The sequence below is a fragment of the Lycorma delicatula genome, chromosome 13 (assembly GCF_047948215.1).
Source record: "Lycorma delicatula isolate Av1 chromosome 13, ASM4794821v1, whole genome shotgun sequence".
NCBI lineage: Eukaryota > Metazoa > Arthropoda > Insecta > Hemiptera > Fulgoridae > Lycorma > Lycorma delicatula.
Genome location: NC_134467.1, coordinates 38,295,211 through 38,315,822, shown reverse-complemented (window position 1 = coordinate 38,315,822; position 20,612 = coordinate 38,295,211). Strand labels below are relative to the sequence as shown.

Genomic DNA, 20,612 nt, shown 5'->3' with positions numbered 1-20,612 from the left:
ATTATCTTCCGGATGACAATACTTCGATGGCATATAATCGGTTTGAAACATCCAGATGTCTGTGTCAAGGGAAGAATACCGGGTAACCAAGGGTGTCAAAAAGAGTGCGTGAAGAAAATGTTCAATGAATCAGTACAGTCTTTCCTTCGTATTTCTAAAAATCTGTTAAGAAGACCAGCTGCAAACTAGCAATCCTATGATGACAGTATGAAATTATTAACGAAAAATTTGTGTACATAGCTATTGGCTGTACATATTTTTAAAATGTTTACACAGCTGTTACAGGTTTTGATGTCTACTGACTATGCCGTGTGTGCTGACGTCACGATTAAAATTTTGCACCGTGAAGGTGACGAAAACTTTCTTGATCGTATAGTAAATTAACGTTTCATTTTAGTGGAAAAGTTGTAATGCGTTTGCTGACTTCACGATTAAAATTTTGCACCGTGAAGGTGACGAAAACTTTCTTGATCGTATAGTAAATTAACGTTTCATTTTAGTGGAAAAGTTGTAATGCCTTATCCGGGAGCTGAAAATCCCCATGAATTCTTGCAATGCAAAAGGGACTCCCCAAAATTTAATGTCTCTTTTTACAACATCCTGACAGCAAGTTTATGGACTATTCTTTTTTACTGAAACAAACATTGTTGCTTATTTGGGATATGCTATATAAATAGCTCTTTCATAAACTGCAAGATGGTCCAGACAATTTTATTTGACAACAAATGGTGTACCTTCTGAGCATAACTGGATTATAAATATAGTGAATAAATATTTTAACATCTAAATGGTATCAATTTCCTCTGTTGAGTGGAAAGGATTTGTATAATGCATTATTTCCTATAAAAAAGGGTATATATTAATTTATTGCTTAACATTGTCACCATATTTCTTATAATATAAGGTTGCTTTCTTTGATAGTAATGATACTCATTATACTGTCAGTTCCTTTGGTGAACTGCATGATGTTGTCACATACAGAGCAAAATATTATTTATATTTCAATATACTTGGCGCAAGCTGATGCAGAACTGTTAATTGAACACTGTGAATAGGTAACGGGGAAACTACTTCACTCCATTTTTTTTCCTATAACAGTTACAGGATCTTGTTATTCTAGAGAATACCTATGGCATTTTTGATAGTGAATATCCTCATTAATGAAATTTTTTTTTAATTGCAATTTTTATGTTTTTTTTTTATATATATTTTTCCTAACCAATAGTATAAAAAATTGTTTTTTCTATATTCATTTTCCCGTATTTTTCTATTTTGGAGTTAAGTGGAGTGGTTTAGTCGTTTTGTTACGGCACAATGCTCTCTGTGATACCAATTTACTAGAGTGAATAAAGAACAGAAATTTATAGTATTGAAAAAATGTTGTAACAGGATTCAAACCACGAGTACCATCCAGATAAAAGAAAGAAAACACACTGCTTTGATCATGAAAATTAATATACATATGTAATGATAACATTATGATTAGAACAACATCTCAACCCAAAAAATTTATGATAACTGGAGAATTTGTTTCTGATTTCAATATAAATATATTCACACAACAATTAAAAAAAACTATTGCATTAAAAAGGCAGAAATAATATGAAATTACATTCCGTCTTAAGTTCTTAAGAAGAGAGTAGTTTAAATTGTCTAATTATTTCAGATATACAGGTTACATAAAAAATAACAATTACTTCACTTACATTATCAGAGACTTGTTAAATTGTAGCAAAGACTGCCGATTATATAACAATTAAATAGTTTCTTCAGATCTTCGTCTGACTAATTATTAGGATTAAACCTAATCACACGTTATAATACACCAGCTCGATTTCTCTATTCATAGCACAAAATCAACTACAGTTCCTGAAACAAAAAAAAAAAAAATTAATAGCTAAACAACAATCAACTAGTTTAATTATAAACATTATTTTTTCAAAATTTTTACATTCTTTCTGTAAGGAAACAAAGTATAGTAATTGTATGTAAAATATCTTGGCTGAATTTTTTTTTTTGCGAGGTAATTTTCAAATCCACTATTGTTAATATATTTTACAAAAATGTGTGTATTATAAGTTAAAAATCTTATTTACATGATATTTAAATACTTAGTTAAGATTATTAGGGCCTTCGATTTCTCTTATAGACACTCTTCTCGTTCGGTTTTTCTCAAATGCCCAGATAGGAAATACTGGACACTAATCATCAGATGTAACCAGGGCAATAAATCAACAACTCCCATGGTAGCTCCTTAAGGATAACAGGATAACAATGATGATTTATGAAGTGAGAAAATAAAAGCGGGATACTCATAGATCCGAATAGTTCATACTCATGTTCAGGATCACAAGTATCTGACAATATCTATGTTCCAGACGGTTCCTGCTAAACTTTATAACAGGAAAAATTAATTTCTCATTTTTTTTTAGTGATGTTCTTGAGTTGTTAAAACAATTTCCACATTTTAGATCAAAACACTTATTGCTGTATTAAAATAATACAACAAACACATCAGATTTATAAAGCTAAAAATATGATTTAAATTTAATTTTACAAAAAAAAAAATTATAAAAACTAATCTAAATGTCATAAGTTTTTACTGAAAACTTTTTGAAAATCCCTACGAAATGTTTCAATAATATAACTTGTTCTTTTGCACAGAAATGCGAAAAAGTTATATTATAGTTATATTAAAAGTTATAGTTATATTTTAAGAATTCAAATTCCATTCAGGTTTAATATTGTTTATATGATACATAATTAATTTCTTAACGTTGAGTGAATAAATAAATATAGCATTATTTTAATCATTTTAGTTGAAAATGTGACTTTTAATGTTTTTGGTTCACAGATTTGGTGGTAAAACCGGCTAATATCAGAATATGGATACACGACAGGGATCTTGGTCGTTTACAACAGGTATTATGGGAAGGTCAAGGAGACAGATTACGTTTAGAAACAAGCCATCATCCACTAATAAGAAGATTTCTTAGTGCCGTACCTTACATAATGGTAAATATTCCCACATTTTTATGTTGTTACGTACACAGGACATTTAATACAGGAGCCAATAATTTCTAACGACATTTACTTTTTACTGGTTCAATATTTTTAAAGCAATATTATTTGCTTTATAATTATTTGCTCAATAATGTTTAAAGTAATATTAAATTAGATTTATTGTATAACAAAATGTGCACAAATTGGTCTAAAAATTTCATATGAAAAAACCAAAATTATGGTGAGATACCCACTATGCATAAGCAAAGTAAAAATAAACAATAATGACATAGAACTAGTAGAAAACTAAATATTTGGGGAAAACATCACACACAACCTCCAAGAAAATCCAAACTGGAATGAAAGAATAAATAAACTCATCAAAGCCGCAATAAAAACACAAAACATCTATAACAAAAAATGCATGTCCATAAACACAAAAATAAGACATTATAACTCAAGTTATCCAACCAGAAATACTTTACGGATGTGAAACCATATTTGGACTGTACTAGACAAGGTTTACAGACAAACTGGAAAAGATTGAGACAGATTCTACGACGATACATCGGGAAAAACATTAAAAAAGACAGGATTTGGAGAATTATTCCAAATGAAGAGATTTACAAAACGATCATCCCAATAACTAATAAATTTAGAAAGAAGAGAATTTCCTTTCTAGGACATTTTTCAGGATGGAAGAGACCAGACTTATCAGATGGATAATCGTACTTTTCTGGAACAAGAAAAGCAGACCAAACTGGTTATAAAGTAATGGAGAAATTAGACATAACCCATGAAAACCTAAAAACGAAAACCGGAAACTATGAGAAATTAAAAAATAAAGAAACAAGATTTCTATCAAAACCCAAGAAAACAATAAGCCGGGTGTACTCTGAACAAGAAAGGGCAAGAAGATCTAAAACCCATAGAAATTACTGGCAAAAAAGAAAAGCTGAAAAACAACAAATCAGCAAGAAAAGAAAGAACTTGCAAAAAAAAAATGAACTAAAGTTATCCATTATGATCTTAAAAGTAAAAAAAAAGAAAAAAAATGTGCAAAAGAGAAGTCCAGGATTACTGCATAAACAATATTTCAACATTCCTTGTTGATTGGCAAATATTGAACAGTATTCTCTCCGTCGAATGTGAGTAATCATGTCTCAAACATTACTGCTAATGCATAGTGATTCTTTCACCCTCAAGTGTTGAGATCTTGAATCTTTTCTTCATAGATTATATGTTTTCAATGTAGCCCCAGATTGAGACTTTAATGTAGCAGCACCAATGAGGGAAATAGGATCACCTTACCTGATCCAATAATCTGGGAACTTATTGGATACACAAAAAATTATGTATTCTTATTTCGTGGTCAGAAAGAAGACTTGACCTAGACATTTTGGATCTTTTGTTCTGGAATTACATTAAACAACACTTGAGTTATAACACTTGGGAAAATCATTGCAACTTTAACATGTGATAAAAGATAAATTATGACCGTATTATTACTATAAAATCATTTAATGATATGCTAAATGATTTTAGAGTAATTAGAAAAACCAACTGTTAAAAGAAAACTTAGAGAATGGTAAGTAAAGTACATTGAACTGTAAGAATCTGACACAAACTTGTAACTACACGTTGTGCTTATGCACAAGTTGTGAAGTCGTAATTGAAAAAAATTTGTTTTATGACAATATATTATGTAATGCATGCTGCATAGGATATAATCAACAAGGTTTTATATATATATATACTGTTGAAGTCCATACAATAATTTGTTTTAGTAATAAGTTATTTGTTTTACAAATATTACATAACCAGTTCCTATGTACAGGTTAACTTGTTTACCTCTATAGGACTTATAAATGTAAAAAACATACTGGTAAATAAATACCATAATAAATCATTATAATTTTGATGTACAGTAATGTGATTTACTGTACAAAAATTTACAAATAAACTTGATTTTTTCAGTACATTTTGATATTTTATTTAGTTAAATAATTATTATTTAGTCTTTATATCACAGAGCTGTTCCTTGATAACATCAGTTTGTTGAGTTGTTGAGTGGAAACTGTATATATATATAATATATATATATATATATATATATATATATATATATATATATATATATATATATATATATTAAAGCATTGTTTGTATCACCTATTCCAATTTTTCTTACGATTATGACATCTTTGGTACAAATGAGGAATTAGTAGAAAAATTTCATCTTTAAGAAATAACAATTAACCCTGTTAAGAAACCTAAATGCTAGAAAAATATGTTTTATACATTAAATAAGGTTCTAATAAATATTTTCTAATAAAGAACATAAAATTCATAACGATGACAGATTTGATCATTAAAAATACTATAAAATATAATAAAATTGGAAACCACTAAAGCTAAGAATTACAGTTCATATGAATGCATTAACAACAAATCATCTAGCAACGATAATCTTAAATTTAGTTTTTATTTTTGTATTATTACTTCGCTATCATTCATAATAACCCAATTCCTTTATTGCTTTCTTTTACAAAATAACCAGAAAAGAGTATTATGTTCAGAAATATTGCATTGATTGAAATTTTAATTTAATCAGATTTTCCAGACCTCAGTATCACAAAAACCTATCACATAAATACCCATAAGAAAATATCAAAAAACCAACAGCGAAATCAAATCTATTAATCTCTATAATCAGCGAGTTTAAAACATAAAATATAACTTTAAAATATATTATTCACAGACTACTCAACCAATTCATGTTATTTGAAGAACACACAGAAGAATTCAGCACTATAAAATATCTAGTAAACACAAATATATAAAAAAAACACTCCTTGTAATATTCCTACATAAAATTTAAAAAAAATAAATAAAAGAAAAAGTATATAATATTAATATAGATAAACAACGGGCTCAGGAAAAAAGGGTTAACAGATAAAAATAAAAAATTGATTAAAATGTAACACTCAGAATAACAAACAAAACAAATCGCACACTAAATACAAATAACAAAATAAACATGCCTCTGGAATTTATTACTGCTCCAAACGCTCAATATTCTATATTTGTTGCTCACTTTAAAGCAACAAAGAGTCAACATCTGCCAACCATTTTGTTCAAATCTACCAATATTAACAACAAAACTTGATGTTTTTACAAATACACAAAACAAACCACGATTTGAAAATTATGAAATACACAAAAAGATAGATTAAATGAATGGATATAATGAAAACAAGCACAGTTATCAATTAAATTCTAATATGCATCACCAGTAGTAAACATCAGCTGACATCAATGTTATATAACAGTATTACTTAAAAGTTTAGAAAGCTCTGTTGATATGATAAAATTGCTGAAATCAGCAATTAGTTAATATATAGATTCCTTTTCTTGATACATTCCTTCAATGTACTATTAAAACAATTCCGGACACTATTTCACACCTCACATAGAACTAACACGCATCTACATGCTTACATTTTACAAAACAAAACATTTATAAATAAATTTGTTGTTGTAAAGGTTGATATTTTTAATTAATATCATTGTTGATGTCGCAGATAAGAACATTGTAAAAAATTTGTAGCATTACTTTTTATCTGGAAAGTTCTGGGTTCAAATCCCAAACAGCTAGGAATTTTTCATCTGTGAAAAATATATCACATTAAATTCCTATCAAGTCCTGAGCTTATTGGATGAATTAATTTAATTTTTAAAAAAATTACAAAGAATTAAAATTTTTTTCCGATTATTTCTGTATTAAAACATTTACCACTGCACATTGGTAAACTTTTGTGCTCTAAATATGTAGAAATTAAATAACGAAACTATTTATAATACTAAGACAATGTAAATTTATTTATTATATACTTTTTTTCAATAATAGGGAACAATAAAGGAACTACATCAAGCAGCAGTAAACAATGATTTAATTATGTTAAAAAAGCATAGCCAAGATCCAATACCACGTGACATACTTAGAAGTAAAGACAGTAATGGACTTACACCTTTACATAAGGTAGTATTTATTTAATCTATACTTTTAATATGCATGTTATTATTTATATAAATTTAAGTAACTATGAAAACCCAAGAATATTTTATGTTTCTTGACAATATTTTTTAAACTGGTTGACAGTTTTCAACAATATTTCATGATTATTTTAAAATAAATGCATAATTTATAAATTATTCAAATCTAAAATGAAAAGTAATATCAAATCAACATGTTGACCTCAGATTCAGAACGTGCAGGCTTAGAAATAATAATTTAAAAAACTCTTACTTTCATAATTTAGCATTTCAATTAATCCAATTTTATAATTAATTTTGTAGGAGGAGCCTCACCCCTCCTACAAAAAAAAAACACTGCAGCTGTGCAAATTAAAGAACAAAAATATTTAATTTAGAAAATTACAAACACATAAATATACATAATATTTTCAAAGCAGTTAACATGTAAAAAAAAAACAGGATATACAGTTTTTTCTCATTTACTAAATTGACAGGTAGAAATGAAAGAAAAAACAAATCAAGAATAATGAAAAATATTGCATATACTAAAATAAATCAAGACGGAAGTGTAAAATGCTCCCTCTTTATTCAAATGAAAAAAAAAGCTGACAACACAATTGTAGGACTTCCCCACCATGACTTACAACAATTTAGTACATCAGTGCTACACTAGTGCTCCTTATGATCAGGGGGTGCAGTATTATACCCATTTAGCCACTAGTTTAGAGCATTTTTTGGAGTGGGGGACAATTTTACAAATATTATTTTTTAATTAACAAATGTGCCTAAAAAAAATAAGAACTTAATTAGTCAAAATCATGAGATAATGAGGGTGACCTTACTCTACAGCTTCACCTCCTTAAACTTTTTAAGTTGAAAGTTTAATGGCACCAATGCTCCATATAAAGAAGTAATCTAAACGTTTGGTCAAAATTGTAGTTCTGGAGATATAAGGTGATTTATAGTGTGAAACTGAACACACAAATAACTGGAAAATTTCCACCCAATTTTTTGCGTTCCTTAGGTGTTAAAATGTCGATCTGGTGAAAACCGCATATGCTGAAATTGAAACAATTTTAATACTTTCCCTTCTACAGCTACAGCTCTGCTATAACGCTATCTAAATGGGAAAGTAAAAACAAATTGCATCTTATCCAAAAGAATTGTGGTTGATAAATGCATCCATTGGCAAACTGGTTAACTGAATCATTTGATAAGGGATGGTTGCTTTTTATCAATTTGATGGCTATCCAGCATACAAAATTCTTTACTCTTTGCCTCCTAACATCCACATAACTCATCACATTCAATCTTGAATAAACATCCAACTATAACTCCTCATAAACAACACTTTTCAATATAAAACAATATTTAGTTTTCAATCAATCAATGTCTGTGTTTCATCCCACTCTAGAGTTACAAAAGTATAGTTATCTCAGTACAGCTAAAACATCCCTTACAATGTGCATGAAAACTATGCTTACAAAATTTAGATGTTGTACCATGGTCCACACATTACTATCTCTTTATTTATTATAATACTGACAAAGAGCTGTTTTGGCTGGCCAGAAAGCTTTTGATCCAGTCACAAGATAATTGCATCAAAACATAAACATTTGTTCCCGTAAATAAATAAGTCCTGTCAAGACAATCCATATTTGTGAATTAAATTTAATTTTAGTTAACAAATAATTGATCCTATTATGAGCTCTCTCTTTTTCTGTTTAGCCTCTGGAACCATCGTAATTGATGTATAGTCTTTCACAGTCTCAGGTCGACCAAAATTGAAATAGCGTCCAAACAGAACCCTAACCATCTGGGTCAACAAACTCCTATGCCTATATGCCATCTACAATTCGTCCAAGGAGCAAATATTTAATAAAACTCTCTATAATCACCCATTTGACCCAGTTTTTCCAATTTACAAGCTCAAAGATGAGCCAATTTTTTCAAGCTGTCTCGAATTCTCTGTCTGTCCTCATTCCTCCCACAAGCATACAGAATGTGTAACGCATCATCTAATAACACCACATGGCGTACACAAACTCGAATCAATCAGGACAAACTATGCCAATTTGTCTCAAAGCACATGACCCAAAAGAAATTGTGTGATATACTTATTTGGAGACAGACCAAGAGGCACCCAACAAACGCACATAAAAAAAAAGACAATGTGTATAACGCCCATCAGCCATTTATCCTAGCTTGCCACTATTGGAGTCTTTCTTTCTTTTTCTGTTTAATCTCTGGAAATTACCATTCAGAGGAAATGAGGATGATATGTATGGGTGTAAATGAAGTGTAGTCTTGTACAATTTCAGTTCGACCATTCCTGAATGTGTGGTTAATTGAAACCAACCACCAAAAAACGCTGGTAATTGCGATCTAGTATTCAAACCCATATAAAAGTAACTGCCTTCACTAGGATTAGAACCGTCAACTTCGAAATCAGGTGATTTGCGATGATGAGTTAACCACTAGACCAGCTCAGTAGGCTATCCTATGATGAGCTGGTGATTTATTACTTCACCTTGTCTTGTCTTTTCTTTGATGTGAAAAACTACCAATTTTTTAAATAGTTTTAAAATACCACTTGATTGATTAAACTAAAAGTTTCCACTGAGTATCTTAAAATACCACATTTATCTATTACCCTCAAAAAATAAAATATCATTGGAATTCTTTTAAAAAGAACTTTTTTCTTTCAATTCATGGACTCAAATACTATTAAAATCAAACATTTGTAAGATGATAATACTTACAACAATAATAATAATTTAAAAAATAAATTAAAGGTTCAGTTCGCAGCAACCCACCAGAGAAATACAAAAATTGAAAAAGAATGATTACATAATATGGTGAAACGTCCAAATATAAATATAATAAATTTTAAAGTAAATCAAGACGCTCATCATGCAAGCAATTTTATCAAAAAATATATACTATGACCCTTTCAACAAATTATTCAAAATTAATTAGAAATAAAAAAAAAGAAATATGATTAATTGAAATTAAGGTTTCACAATATTTCACATTAATTTTTAAAAAGATTTTTATAAACAGTAATATACTCTTACAAATATTTTCCAATGACATATTTGATAAAAATATTTGGGGCAATAAATAAATTAATAAGAAAAACATCTGAAAATTTACTTTGATGGGTGTGTGTGTGTGTGTGTGTGTATGTACAAAAAAACATATACACAAGCACAAACAATGTAAAAATATGAAAATTACTAAAAGGATTGAAAGTTCATCAATACACTGGTTCAATCAATCACTTTAAAATAACTATTGTATGTATAAACCCGTTCCAAAGAGATCAAACTATGTTAGTACAAACAATATGCTGTTTATATTGTTTACAAAGAGGACACAATATGCATATTTTAGTGTGCCTTACAAATAAAATAGTGGGCTGTAAGAAAGCTCTTAGCAAAACAGGTCAGTTGTAAGGGATACTATGTAGTGAAAGGATGTATATCCGAGGTAAAATTCTTCTATTTTAATACATTTTTTAAAGATAAATATAATTTATTTTATTTTTTAAACATTAAATTTTTTAATGTAACATAATATTAAACAGAAGTTCAAAATTTATACGATTTTGTTCAGGAACAATTAGCTCGTAGATTTAAAAACAAATTATTCACTCAGAATTATTTGAAATGTTACATCAATGCTTTTAATGCAGTAATTTCCTTCTTTTTTTTTTTTTTTACAAAATCTAGCCACTTTATCTAAATATAAATAAAAGTTTGTATGTGTGTATGTATGTTCATTCCACATCTCCTCCTACACCACAGGACTGATTTCAACCAAACTTCGGACACAATTATTACTTGACATTATTACTTAACGTGGACATTAGAAATCCGTATTGCAACTTTTGTTGGAGTAATAAAGGGTGAAAACCTTAAAACATGTAACGTTAAAATTCTGGAACATTTGATAAATATTTGTCTGGCACTTTTAAGATGTTCCTATCTTCTGTAGCATCTTTGTCGATTAAAATTAATTAATTTAAAATCAAATCAAAAACTAAATTGTACATATTTCTGAAGTTGCAAAAAAAATTGTATTGTCTAAATTGTACAAACGAATAGTTTCATTAGTTATTGAACTATATATTGTTTTACAGTTTAAAATACATATAATATGTATTTTAAATACATATTCTTTCTTTAAACTCCTCACATTTTCATTCAAAACATTCTATTGTAAGGTAATAAACAAGCTAAATCTGAAATATTAAATTCAAAAAGAAGAAATGCAAAGGAGATTTATGTTTGTTGTGGAAAGTTAATGACAATTTTTGTAAAAAAATAAATGGATTAGCCTGTATGATCCTGAGCAATGCCAAATATATAAGAAAGTCGTTTAATAAATCAACAATGAATCTTACAATCCATTAATTTAACAAGTCGAAAGGTATACTTATTGGACAGGATATGGGACTAAGAACGTTAAATATCTTGAAACTGTCCACCGATCTCCATGGTGAAATGGTAGTGTAATTGCCTTTCGCACGGAGGTCTCTGGTTTGAATCCTGGTCAGGCATAGCATTTTTCATACACTACATATTTCAACTTTCATATTCCCACGTACAAGCTTCTTTGGTGAATTAATATCAGTCAAAAAAATACAAACAAATTTTTATTATCATACAAATTGTTCAATAAAGTCGAATAAAATAATAGAAATATCATGATTAGCTATAAATGTATAACTTTCTCAAGTTTAGCTGTATAATCTATTCCATTAATGTTTGATTGAACTGTTCCAGCACAACGCTGGATTAATAAAGTCACACCTACTGCGGCAAACAGACTTCTGTATGTATTATTTACCTTCCAAAAAAACCAGGCATCAGCAGCAATACAAAAAATAAAAATAACAAATTAACAATTTTATTATTACAATTAAATATTAATTTGAGGTAGTAATTTAGGTGTAAAATTTAATAATATTGGAATAAGCTATGTTAAATCATTTTCAGATGAGCTTTTAAGGACACAGGAAAACTAATAAACCTGATAGTGTTTTCATCAGTTCCTAACGTAAGTGTAATGAACTTAACACGATGTACTTCTACGTAATTTATTCAATTTTGAAATTATTTTGGAAGGTCCCACTGAAAATTTTTACACAATCTTTAGTACAAAAATAAAACTAAAAATTACAGAGAAAAGGAATAGTTTTGAATATTTCATTTTTTCCAGCTAATCCACATTACCGAAATATTTTCATTTCTATTTTATCAAATCTATAAAAATTCTCAATAATTAATTTTTTCTAGTACATATTTTTTTAAATAAATAATTCAATGGAGAAAGGTAGTCTCTTGTTTATTTTTTTATTTTATTTAATTTAATAAAATAAAAGAAAAGAAAGTTGCTAAAATATATTGATAGGAAAATTTTTTTTTAATAAAACATATTCTATTTATACATAATACTCTTGACTCGTATTAGAATGCGGTATATATTTTTAAACCATTAAAATAATGAATTCCTAAATATAATATGATTTTTATTTTAAAAATTAATGCTGGTCTCCATGGTGCAAATGGTAGCAATCTTAGCATTTCATCCACAGTTCCCAGGTTCGAATAATAAGGAATAGCATTTTTCATACATTAAAAAAATTACATTTCATATTCCTACGCACAAGCTTTGAGTTTCTGTGGTGAATTTCATCAAGCAAAAAAAAAAAACTGGTTTTATACTATTCTCCATTCTTATCTGTTCTTTGCTAATCTTTTATCCTCAACAATTTTTTACACTGTACATCAATTTTTATTTTATGAATTTCAATCTTTCTTCTCTCATTGTACCTAAATTAACTAAACACACATGTTTTAATACACAGCTCCTCATCAATCTAATTTGTCTCAACATGATTTTCGCTTAATTTCTACTCACATTTCAAAAGTCTTTATTCTATTTGTATTTTGATCCAATTTCCATTTTCCATAACTATAAAGATGACATAATCCATAAAAATAAATTTCAAAATTTCTTTCTAATACTATTTTATATTTGAAGACTTTTTTTTGTACGAGAGCTCTCAAAGTTTTGCTAGCCTGCTTTTTATACCTATATTACATACTTTCTTACTATCTACATTACAAAATTCTCCCACTCTTATTCAACTGCTGGTTCTCCTCCTTTTGTCACATTTCTTTTTTTTTAATTTCTTTATTTTAAAACTAGAAATTTGCCATTAAATAATTTATATTTTATTTTGATATAATTTTTACCTACAAAAGGTGGATAATCTATGAATTTCCATAAAATCTTACATAAGCTTCTTTCTCCATTCTCTTGCATGTAACATGAAATAAAATTTTGTTCATCCCGCCCCACAAATGCTTTAGTACTAAAACTGTAGCTTCATATCTCAAAAAAGAGAAATTACTTTGTTCTTAGTCTCTATCTAAGACTGATAAAATATTTCTTTACATCCATGGTTCTATATACTACACAATGACTACTTATTAAGCATTTTGTTGCTTAATAAGTATTTCTTTCTTTATATAAAGAATACTTCCAGCTTACAAAACTACATGATATGTTTAAAAAAAATCAAATTACAGATCAGTATGATAAAAATACCTTTATACTTTTTAAACAGTAAGCATTACAATTTGCTCTTGAAATTTGGAAAAAATTTAAATATGCAGTCGCCACCAAGTAACAGTGAACTTGGAGTGGTGACAATTACTACCCAACATAAGTTAAATTATGTTTATGCTACTACAAAATGACTAATCATGGTGCGTCAATGTTTCAAAGTACAATAGTAATAGCAGTGACATGCGGGCTGATCATCCAAGCTTGCCATTTTCTGGAAGCTACTGTATATATAGTTTCTACTTTCTTTCTTTTAAATGTTTTTTTTTTTTTTTTTTCCAAACCACAAAAATGTAATCTCTACATTAAATAATTAATTAGTTCTTCCTGTTATAACATTTTGAATAGATGTAAAACAAAACAATGTAATCAGTTTAATCCTTTCTTTTCTCTTTTTTTAATAAATTTATTTTTATCCTTTACAACACCCATCCAGCTGAAAAGCATATGCATGAGTATATAAAACTTCATCAAGACTTTCTGAAGTCCAGAACCTTCGAGATGATAGGTGAAGACGCTCATTCATCACTACCACGTATTGTTAGTGTCACTTCTTTGTTCATCACAACTTAAATTTAAGTTTTTGGAGAAATTTCTCTGATTACATTATTAATTTTACATTTACGATTTTCCATAAATATTTTGTGTAAAAAGATGAAAAATCAACATTCAAATTCCCCATAGCTGGTTTAGTTTTCCTTTTTCACTTTCTTTCTTCCACTTTTTGTTTTATGGTTTAGATAATTTAAAGTCATATGGTTTTTAATGGTCAATCACTCCTAAATTAAGTTTTCATAGAGAATCTCTGCTTTCTTGAATTGTATGGTAAGATTAAATATGATGGCTTTCATTGATAAACAAGAGTTTTTTTTTTGTCTTCAGTCATTTGACTGGTTTGATGCAGCTCTCCAAGATTCCCTATCTAGTGCTAGTAGTTTCATTTCGGTATACCCCCTACATCCTACATCCCTAACAATTTGTTATATATATTCCAAACATGGCCTGCCTACACAATTTTTTCCTTCTACCTGTCCTTCAAATATTAAAGCGACTATTCCAGGATGCCTTAGTATGTGGCCTATAACTCTGTCTCTTCTTTTAACTATATTTTTCCAAATGCTTCTTTCTTCATCTATTTGCCGCAATACCTCTCTTTTGAAACAAGAGTATTTTCTTCTAATTATCTCTTCATTAAAAAATTTTCGGTGCGTTTTGATTTTATTAACTTTCTTTTCTTTTTCCTGTTTAGCCTACGGTAATTACGTTTCAGATAATACTTCAGAGGATGATATGTATGAGTGTAAATGAAGTGTAGTCTTGTACAGTCTCAGTTCGACCATTCCTGAGATATGTGGTTAATTGAAACCCAACCACCAAAGAACACCGGTATCCATGATCTAGTATTCAAATCCATGTTAAAATAACTGACTTTACTAGGAATTGAATGCTGGAACTCTCAACTTCCAAATTTGGTAAGACGCGTTTACCAATAGACCAACCCGGTGGTTTTGATTTTATTAACTTAAAATATTTTAAACCACAAAAGTGGTTAAATGTTAAATACTTAACATTAAAAAAAACTGTCCAGAGATAAACAATTAAATGCAATCTTGATGGCTCATGGTAAATTTTGATATATTTTAATAACTCCTTTTTACTCTCTTTTTTCTCACTTACTTTTATTTATTATTTTTTAGGTTTCTGAATCTTTTTTTCAATATTTGTTTTCACCTTCTTTCTCTTCTTTAGCATTCTTTCTCTTTTTTTCTTTAAATATATTTCTTCATCATGTAAAAATTGCTAGCCAACAAAAGATTATAAAAAATTTTCCATAATGAGATATTTGTTTATAAAAAATCATTCTTTAATGAAACACTATTGGCTTCAGTGATAAGTAAATGTCAACTATCATTAAACATAATTTTTTTTATAGTCTCACCTACATTGTCACTTTTTTAATTTCTCTATAATTGATATCATTAGGGATCCCTGACTTTTCAGGTTTTTTACAACTGGATTTTCCAGCAATGGGCACCATAGAGAGCCAGCATAAAAATATGAATATATAAACTATTTATATAACTAAAGAAATTCATAAAAAATATTTTTTGTTTACAGGCAGCTGGTTTAGGAAATGCAGAAATTGTTAAAGAAATATTATTAAGATGTCCAGAAGCATTAAATGTACAGGACAGAGAAGGTCGTACAGCACTACATTATGCTGCTGCATTGCGTGATGATGGGCAAATGTACCGAATATTAAAAGAAGCTGGAGCACTAGAAGATATTCTGGATAAGGTAAATACTGTAATAACAAATCCTATAGGATAAAAACAGCAATATTAAGATTGGTCCTAAGCAGACAAACTGATCTGTCTGTTACAATATATTCTTTTTTAACGCCAATGTCTTTTTGTTATCTTTGATCATCATCTTTCCTATTACAATTTCTATGATGTAACTCTGTTCTCTGTGCTGAGGATAGCAGTGCCTGAAAGCTAATGCACCCTTGTCCAAATCAGGGACTGCCGCTCTTGTATAGTAGCTACACAATTGTTGAAGTGCCTTCTGGAGAGTTGGACCTCCTACAAAAAATCATCAATGTGATAATTGATAATTTTCTATCTTCTTTTCTTTTACTGTAAAAGGATTATTCATTTATTCAAAGAAAAATAAACTGTTTCTCAATCCAATTACATATATTTACAGAACATTAAGCGCGTTTTTGACAATATATGGTCTATCAAAAACAATTTCATTGTAACAATGAATTTCCTAAAATTTTAATCTTCTTTTATCTATTATCTATATAAAAATCTAGTGGTTTCTAGGAGTTTGTAACTCACGCAAAAACTACTCAACCAATCGAGATTACTTTTTTACGAAATGTACACTGTTTCAAGATGGTAGCCGTTTCAATGTCTTGCACTAACAATCGGATTATGTTCCTATGTTTAGCCTCTGATTATGTTTAGCCTCCGGTAACTACCGTTTAGATAAATCTTCAGAGGATGAATAAGGATGATATTATGAGTGTAAATGAAGTGTAGTCTTGTACATTCTCAGTTCGACCACTCCTGAGATGTGTGGTTAATTGAAACCCAACCACCAAAGAACACCAGTATCCACGATCTAGTATTCAAATCTGTGTAAAAATAACTAACTGGCTTTACTAGGACTTGAACGCTGGAACTCTCGACTTCCAAATCAGCTGATTTGGGAAGACGCATTCACCACTAGACCAACCCGGTTGGTTGGATTATGTTCCTTGCCAATAATTATCTTTACTGTTGGTCAAATCGGATTCAGAAACCACTTGCAATATTTGAAATTAATTTTTCTATAAGAAAGGTTATGTTTTTTCATTATCTCTTTTGGTTATCAAGAAAATTAGCTTTAAAGGTGTGATGTTGTATGGCACAGGAGTTCAACAAAGACAACCATTGGCAATGTTACTGTGTGTGTGCAACGCGACTGGCTGCACTTGCCCCTTCTTGTGCTGTTTGTCAAGTAACACTAAGAAATGCACAAAATATTTTAACCAGCTACAACTACTTAAACCCTCATACTTCAGATCACTCAAAGTTTCAAGACCTGTGCTGACCAAACTGTTGCTCTGAAGAAATCTACATAGACACTGATGGTTTTTTTATAAATTGAACAGGCTTTAATTGTTATTTATCAATATTATTCTTATAAGCATGATGTTAATGAACCAGCTAGTAAGTTATAATTTGTTAACTGAGATGCAAATTCAATAATTAATAATGTATCTTTTCTGTAGGAAATAATAAAATATACCAATCTATAAAAATAAAACCCCAAGGTGATAGTATTTCTTTTACAATACCATTTACTTCTCTGTATAAATAAATAAAAAAAATTCACAGAACTATTAGATTAAAAAAAAACACACAACCTTAAACCTTAACATTCAAATGTAGTATACAGTTTTTGTTCAGATCTTGGTACTAAGATTTCTATGTGTTCTAAAAAAAACGTATTTTTCCTTTTTTCATATCTTATATAAACATACTAATAATATAAGAGACTTAATTTTGAGAATAGAATTTTTAAAATAAGACAATGGAGATAGATGATTACACCATCAGAATTGTCTTGTATACACAGCTAAAAAAAAAATAAGAATTTTAACATTTAAAAATAAATCAGTTAACATATTAGTCTAACACCTTATGAATAAAAAAGATTCACTCAGAATAGTTTACAGTCATATAGAATAGAAGGGTAGTAAAGATGAAGGGTTTCAGAAAAAGGACGTACATAAAACTACCTGTTCAAGCCTTCAGATCAATCTTAGAAGGGCAACTTGAAGATAAATAGAAACCTGATATTTGTAGGTCTGGAGAAGGCATTTTCCAAAATAGACAAGTGATTTTAAAATTTTAAAGGAGATTATACTGAAATGCTGAATAAAAAGATTTATACATGAAGATGAAAAAAAGCAAGCTCCAGTTAGGAATTTAGTGAAATAAGGAGTAGCCCAATTCTATTGCTTTTCAACTTTTTTAAAGAAGCAATCCAAGAATTAACACAATTTGAGAAAAATTTAATTAACCAAGAAAAAAAAAACAAATGATTCAATGATACTTTTGAAAGAAACCAAAAATGTATCAAGAAATTCTCAATGCAACAGATTTATTTGTAGGAGAATTTCAGTTTAACTTTTAAAGCAAAGATAGAAACCAGGATAATGAAAATTCATATTATATTACCAGTAATCATAAACTAGAAGTTGCAGAACTTTAATAATAAAATAGCAATCTATGAATAAAATAATGCAGATATAAAAAAAACAGACATGCACGAACAAGGAGAGCTTTCACACAATAAAACTCCTCTCTCCTCTCTTTTTAAGTTTCCTCTTGAATGCAATAGATGGGTAGATGAAATGAAGAGGATTAATTGGAGGAAAAAATTTCATTTTTTTTTTTTTTTTTTTTTATAAAAAAATCCTACCTTGATTTGTCATTTATTAAACCTTTGTTTTAGTTAATTTGACAATAAATAGAGTAATATATAAAAGAGCAACTGGGGTTGTAAGATTTAGTGATTATTTTTAGTTAAAATAGATGGATTACAGGACCCAAACCAGTAAAATGACTTGGCAAATAAAAACGATTTTAACGGAAAAAACAGCCTTATTAAAAGATTTAGGTAGTATTATCGACACATACAGGAGCAAGGCAAAGAAATAAAACTGTACCGTAAATTGTGACGTTATTATTCAGAGTTTATAGATATCCCAAACCCTTTCCGATTTTAAAATATGTCATCAAAATTGTCTGGAATTTAAAGATTACTAACCTACGATTATGTCCAAAACATTTTCACCAAATTCACTCTAAAGGATCGCTCATGGTATTGGTGGAATATTGTATTTCTTCAGTTAACTTACGTAAAGACTTCTTTTTTTGCGAACAGATAAAGAATTACGTCGATCAACACGTAAGCCTAAATCTACGATATACTCAAATTTTACAAGAACAGTACAATCGCAACATATTAATTGATATCCTTTCACTTATTTTTTTTTTGATTCTACAATTTTCGAATCAGTTTTTCTACGTTCAAACGTAAAGATACGTCTTTACTATCAACTCATTTAGAATCGATTTCCTAACTAGTGCTGGATGAGAAACGTGCTTACAAACTGTTATAACCTCACGTTTATTTCCTTTCAAATGAATAATGGTTTAATGTTACTCGTTAATTATGAACAAATTAATTAGCAATGAAGCTAATTGGTTTGAACTCGCGTTCAAACTTTTGACGCAGTCTCAAGTTTCAAAAATAAACTTCATAGCTTTTGTAGTATTGTCTCAAGTTTCGGTAATACACGTCATTACATGTCCTAAAATTTTCGTAACAATTTTTCTTGAGGCAAAACAAAAACAACTTTCCCATTTTAAGTCTTTGGCTCAACAACAAATGCGAACAGCCTAAATTAATTGGATATGCTACCGTATTAAATAATATGATAAAAATCCGGAGGAATGTTACGAGTAATATTAATTTTAGATGACAAAATACGTAATCTGAATAAATTACGAATACATTATTACATACAAAAATCTAATTGTTCGTTAGTAACCAAGCAACAAAAAAAAACTAGACGTAACCGTACCTTTAAAATAATTATCATACATCAGTCCTCTTAAACAGCTAGCTTGAATGTCACTCAATACACATATAAACGATGCTGTGAATAATTAATTCTTTAGTTATTAAAAATATAAAAAAAAAACAACCTTAAAACAAGAGAGTTCATCAGTTTTACCAACATCAACACATAGATTTAAATTTAATTTATGAAGAATTCTTTTTTTTGTAATTAATTTGTCATTTTCGTTTAACAAATTGGGCTTGTTAGTACGTAATCCTTCTTCTGTAGTTTATTCCCAGGATAACTTTATTTTTACAATACCTACTTGTTGAATAAAGATTGTTAAAAAATAATGTTAGGTAATGTTTCAAGTACTAGTTGTACACAATACCATTTTTTATGAGGTATTTGTCACGTATACAGTACTAGGTTTGTAAATAATGCTACCAAAGCGTACATATGTTCTCAAGTTTTTGGAATAGAATAAGGAATATTAATTATAGCAATTATAATTTTAATATATATTTTATCATAATTTATAAAAAAAGTTAGATATAAAATTAAATTTAATTATATGTTATTTTAGATAAATTTAAAATTATAATTTGAAATAAATGCACGGTATTTGTTTAGGAGAGGAAAAACTTGACGTTCCTGGAAGGGCGCAAAATCAGGCCTGCTTACAATTTTAACTTGTTGCAGATTTATTGAATATAAAATCGCCCTTTAATGCACCAGTATTATAGGAAGTTGTATTAGATTTTTAGTCCAGTTTGGGTTAAATCAAATCTTTATAAATTTAAGA

At 28.7% G+C, this 20,612-nt stretch overlaps 2 protein-coding genes across 3 annotated transcripts in view; one reads left to right on the top strand and one right to left on the bottom strand.

The window, feature by feature from the left end:
* LOC142333898 (uncharacterized) overlaps nt 1-20,612 on the top strand; it is a 95,668-nt gene that overhangs the window by 8,837 nt on the left and 66,219 nt on the right. The window contains exons 2-4 of the mRNA XM_075381490.1: nt 2,855-3,015; nt 6,914-7,045; nt 15,799-15,978. Of these exons, the coding sequence (XP_075237605.1) occupies nt 2,855-3,015; nt 6,914-7,045; nt 15,799-15,978 (473 nt within the window). The remainder of the gene's footprint in view (nt 1-2,854; nt 3,016-6,913; nt 7,046-15,798; nt 15,979-20,612) is intronic.
* Nucleotides 1-20,612, bottom strand: part of LOC142333899 (jmjC domain-containing histone demethylation protein 1-like) — a 102,858-nt gene that overhangs the window by 60,525 nt on the left and 21,721 nt on the right. The window contains exons 1-2 of one of the 2 annotated variants that reach the window (XM_075381492.1): nt 19,829-19,964; nt 1,707-1,869 (exon numbers count right to left, since the gene is read on the bottom strand). The gene's annotated coding sequence lies outside the window, so the exon portion shown is untranslated. Of the gene's footprint in view, nt 1-1,706; nt 1,870-19,828; nt 19,965-20,612 lie in introns of those variants that run through there. The other variant, XM_075381491.1, reaches the window with a different exon arrangement.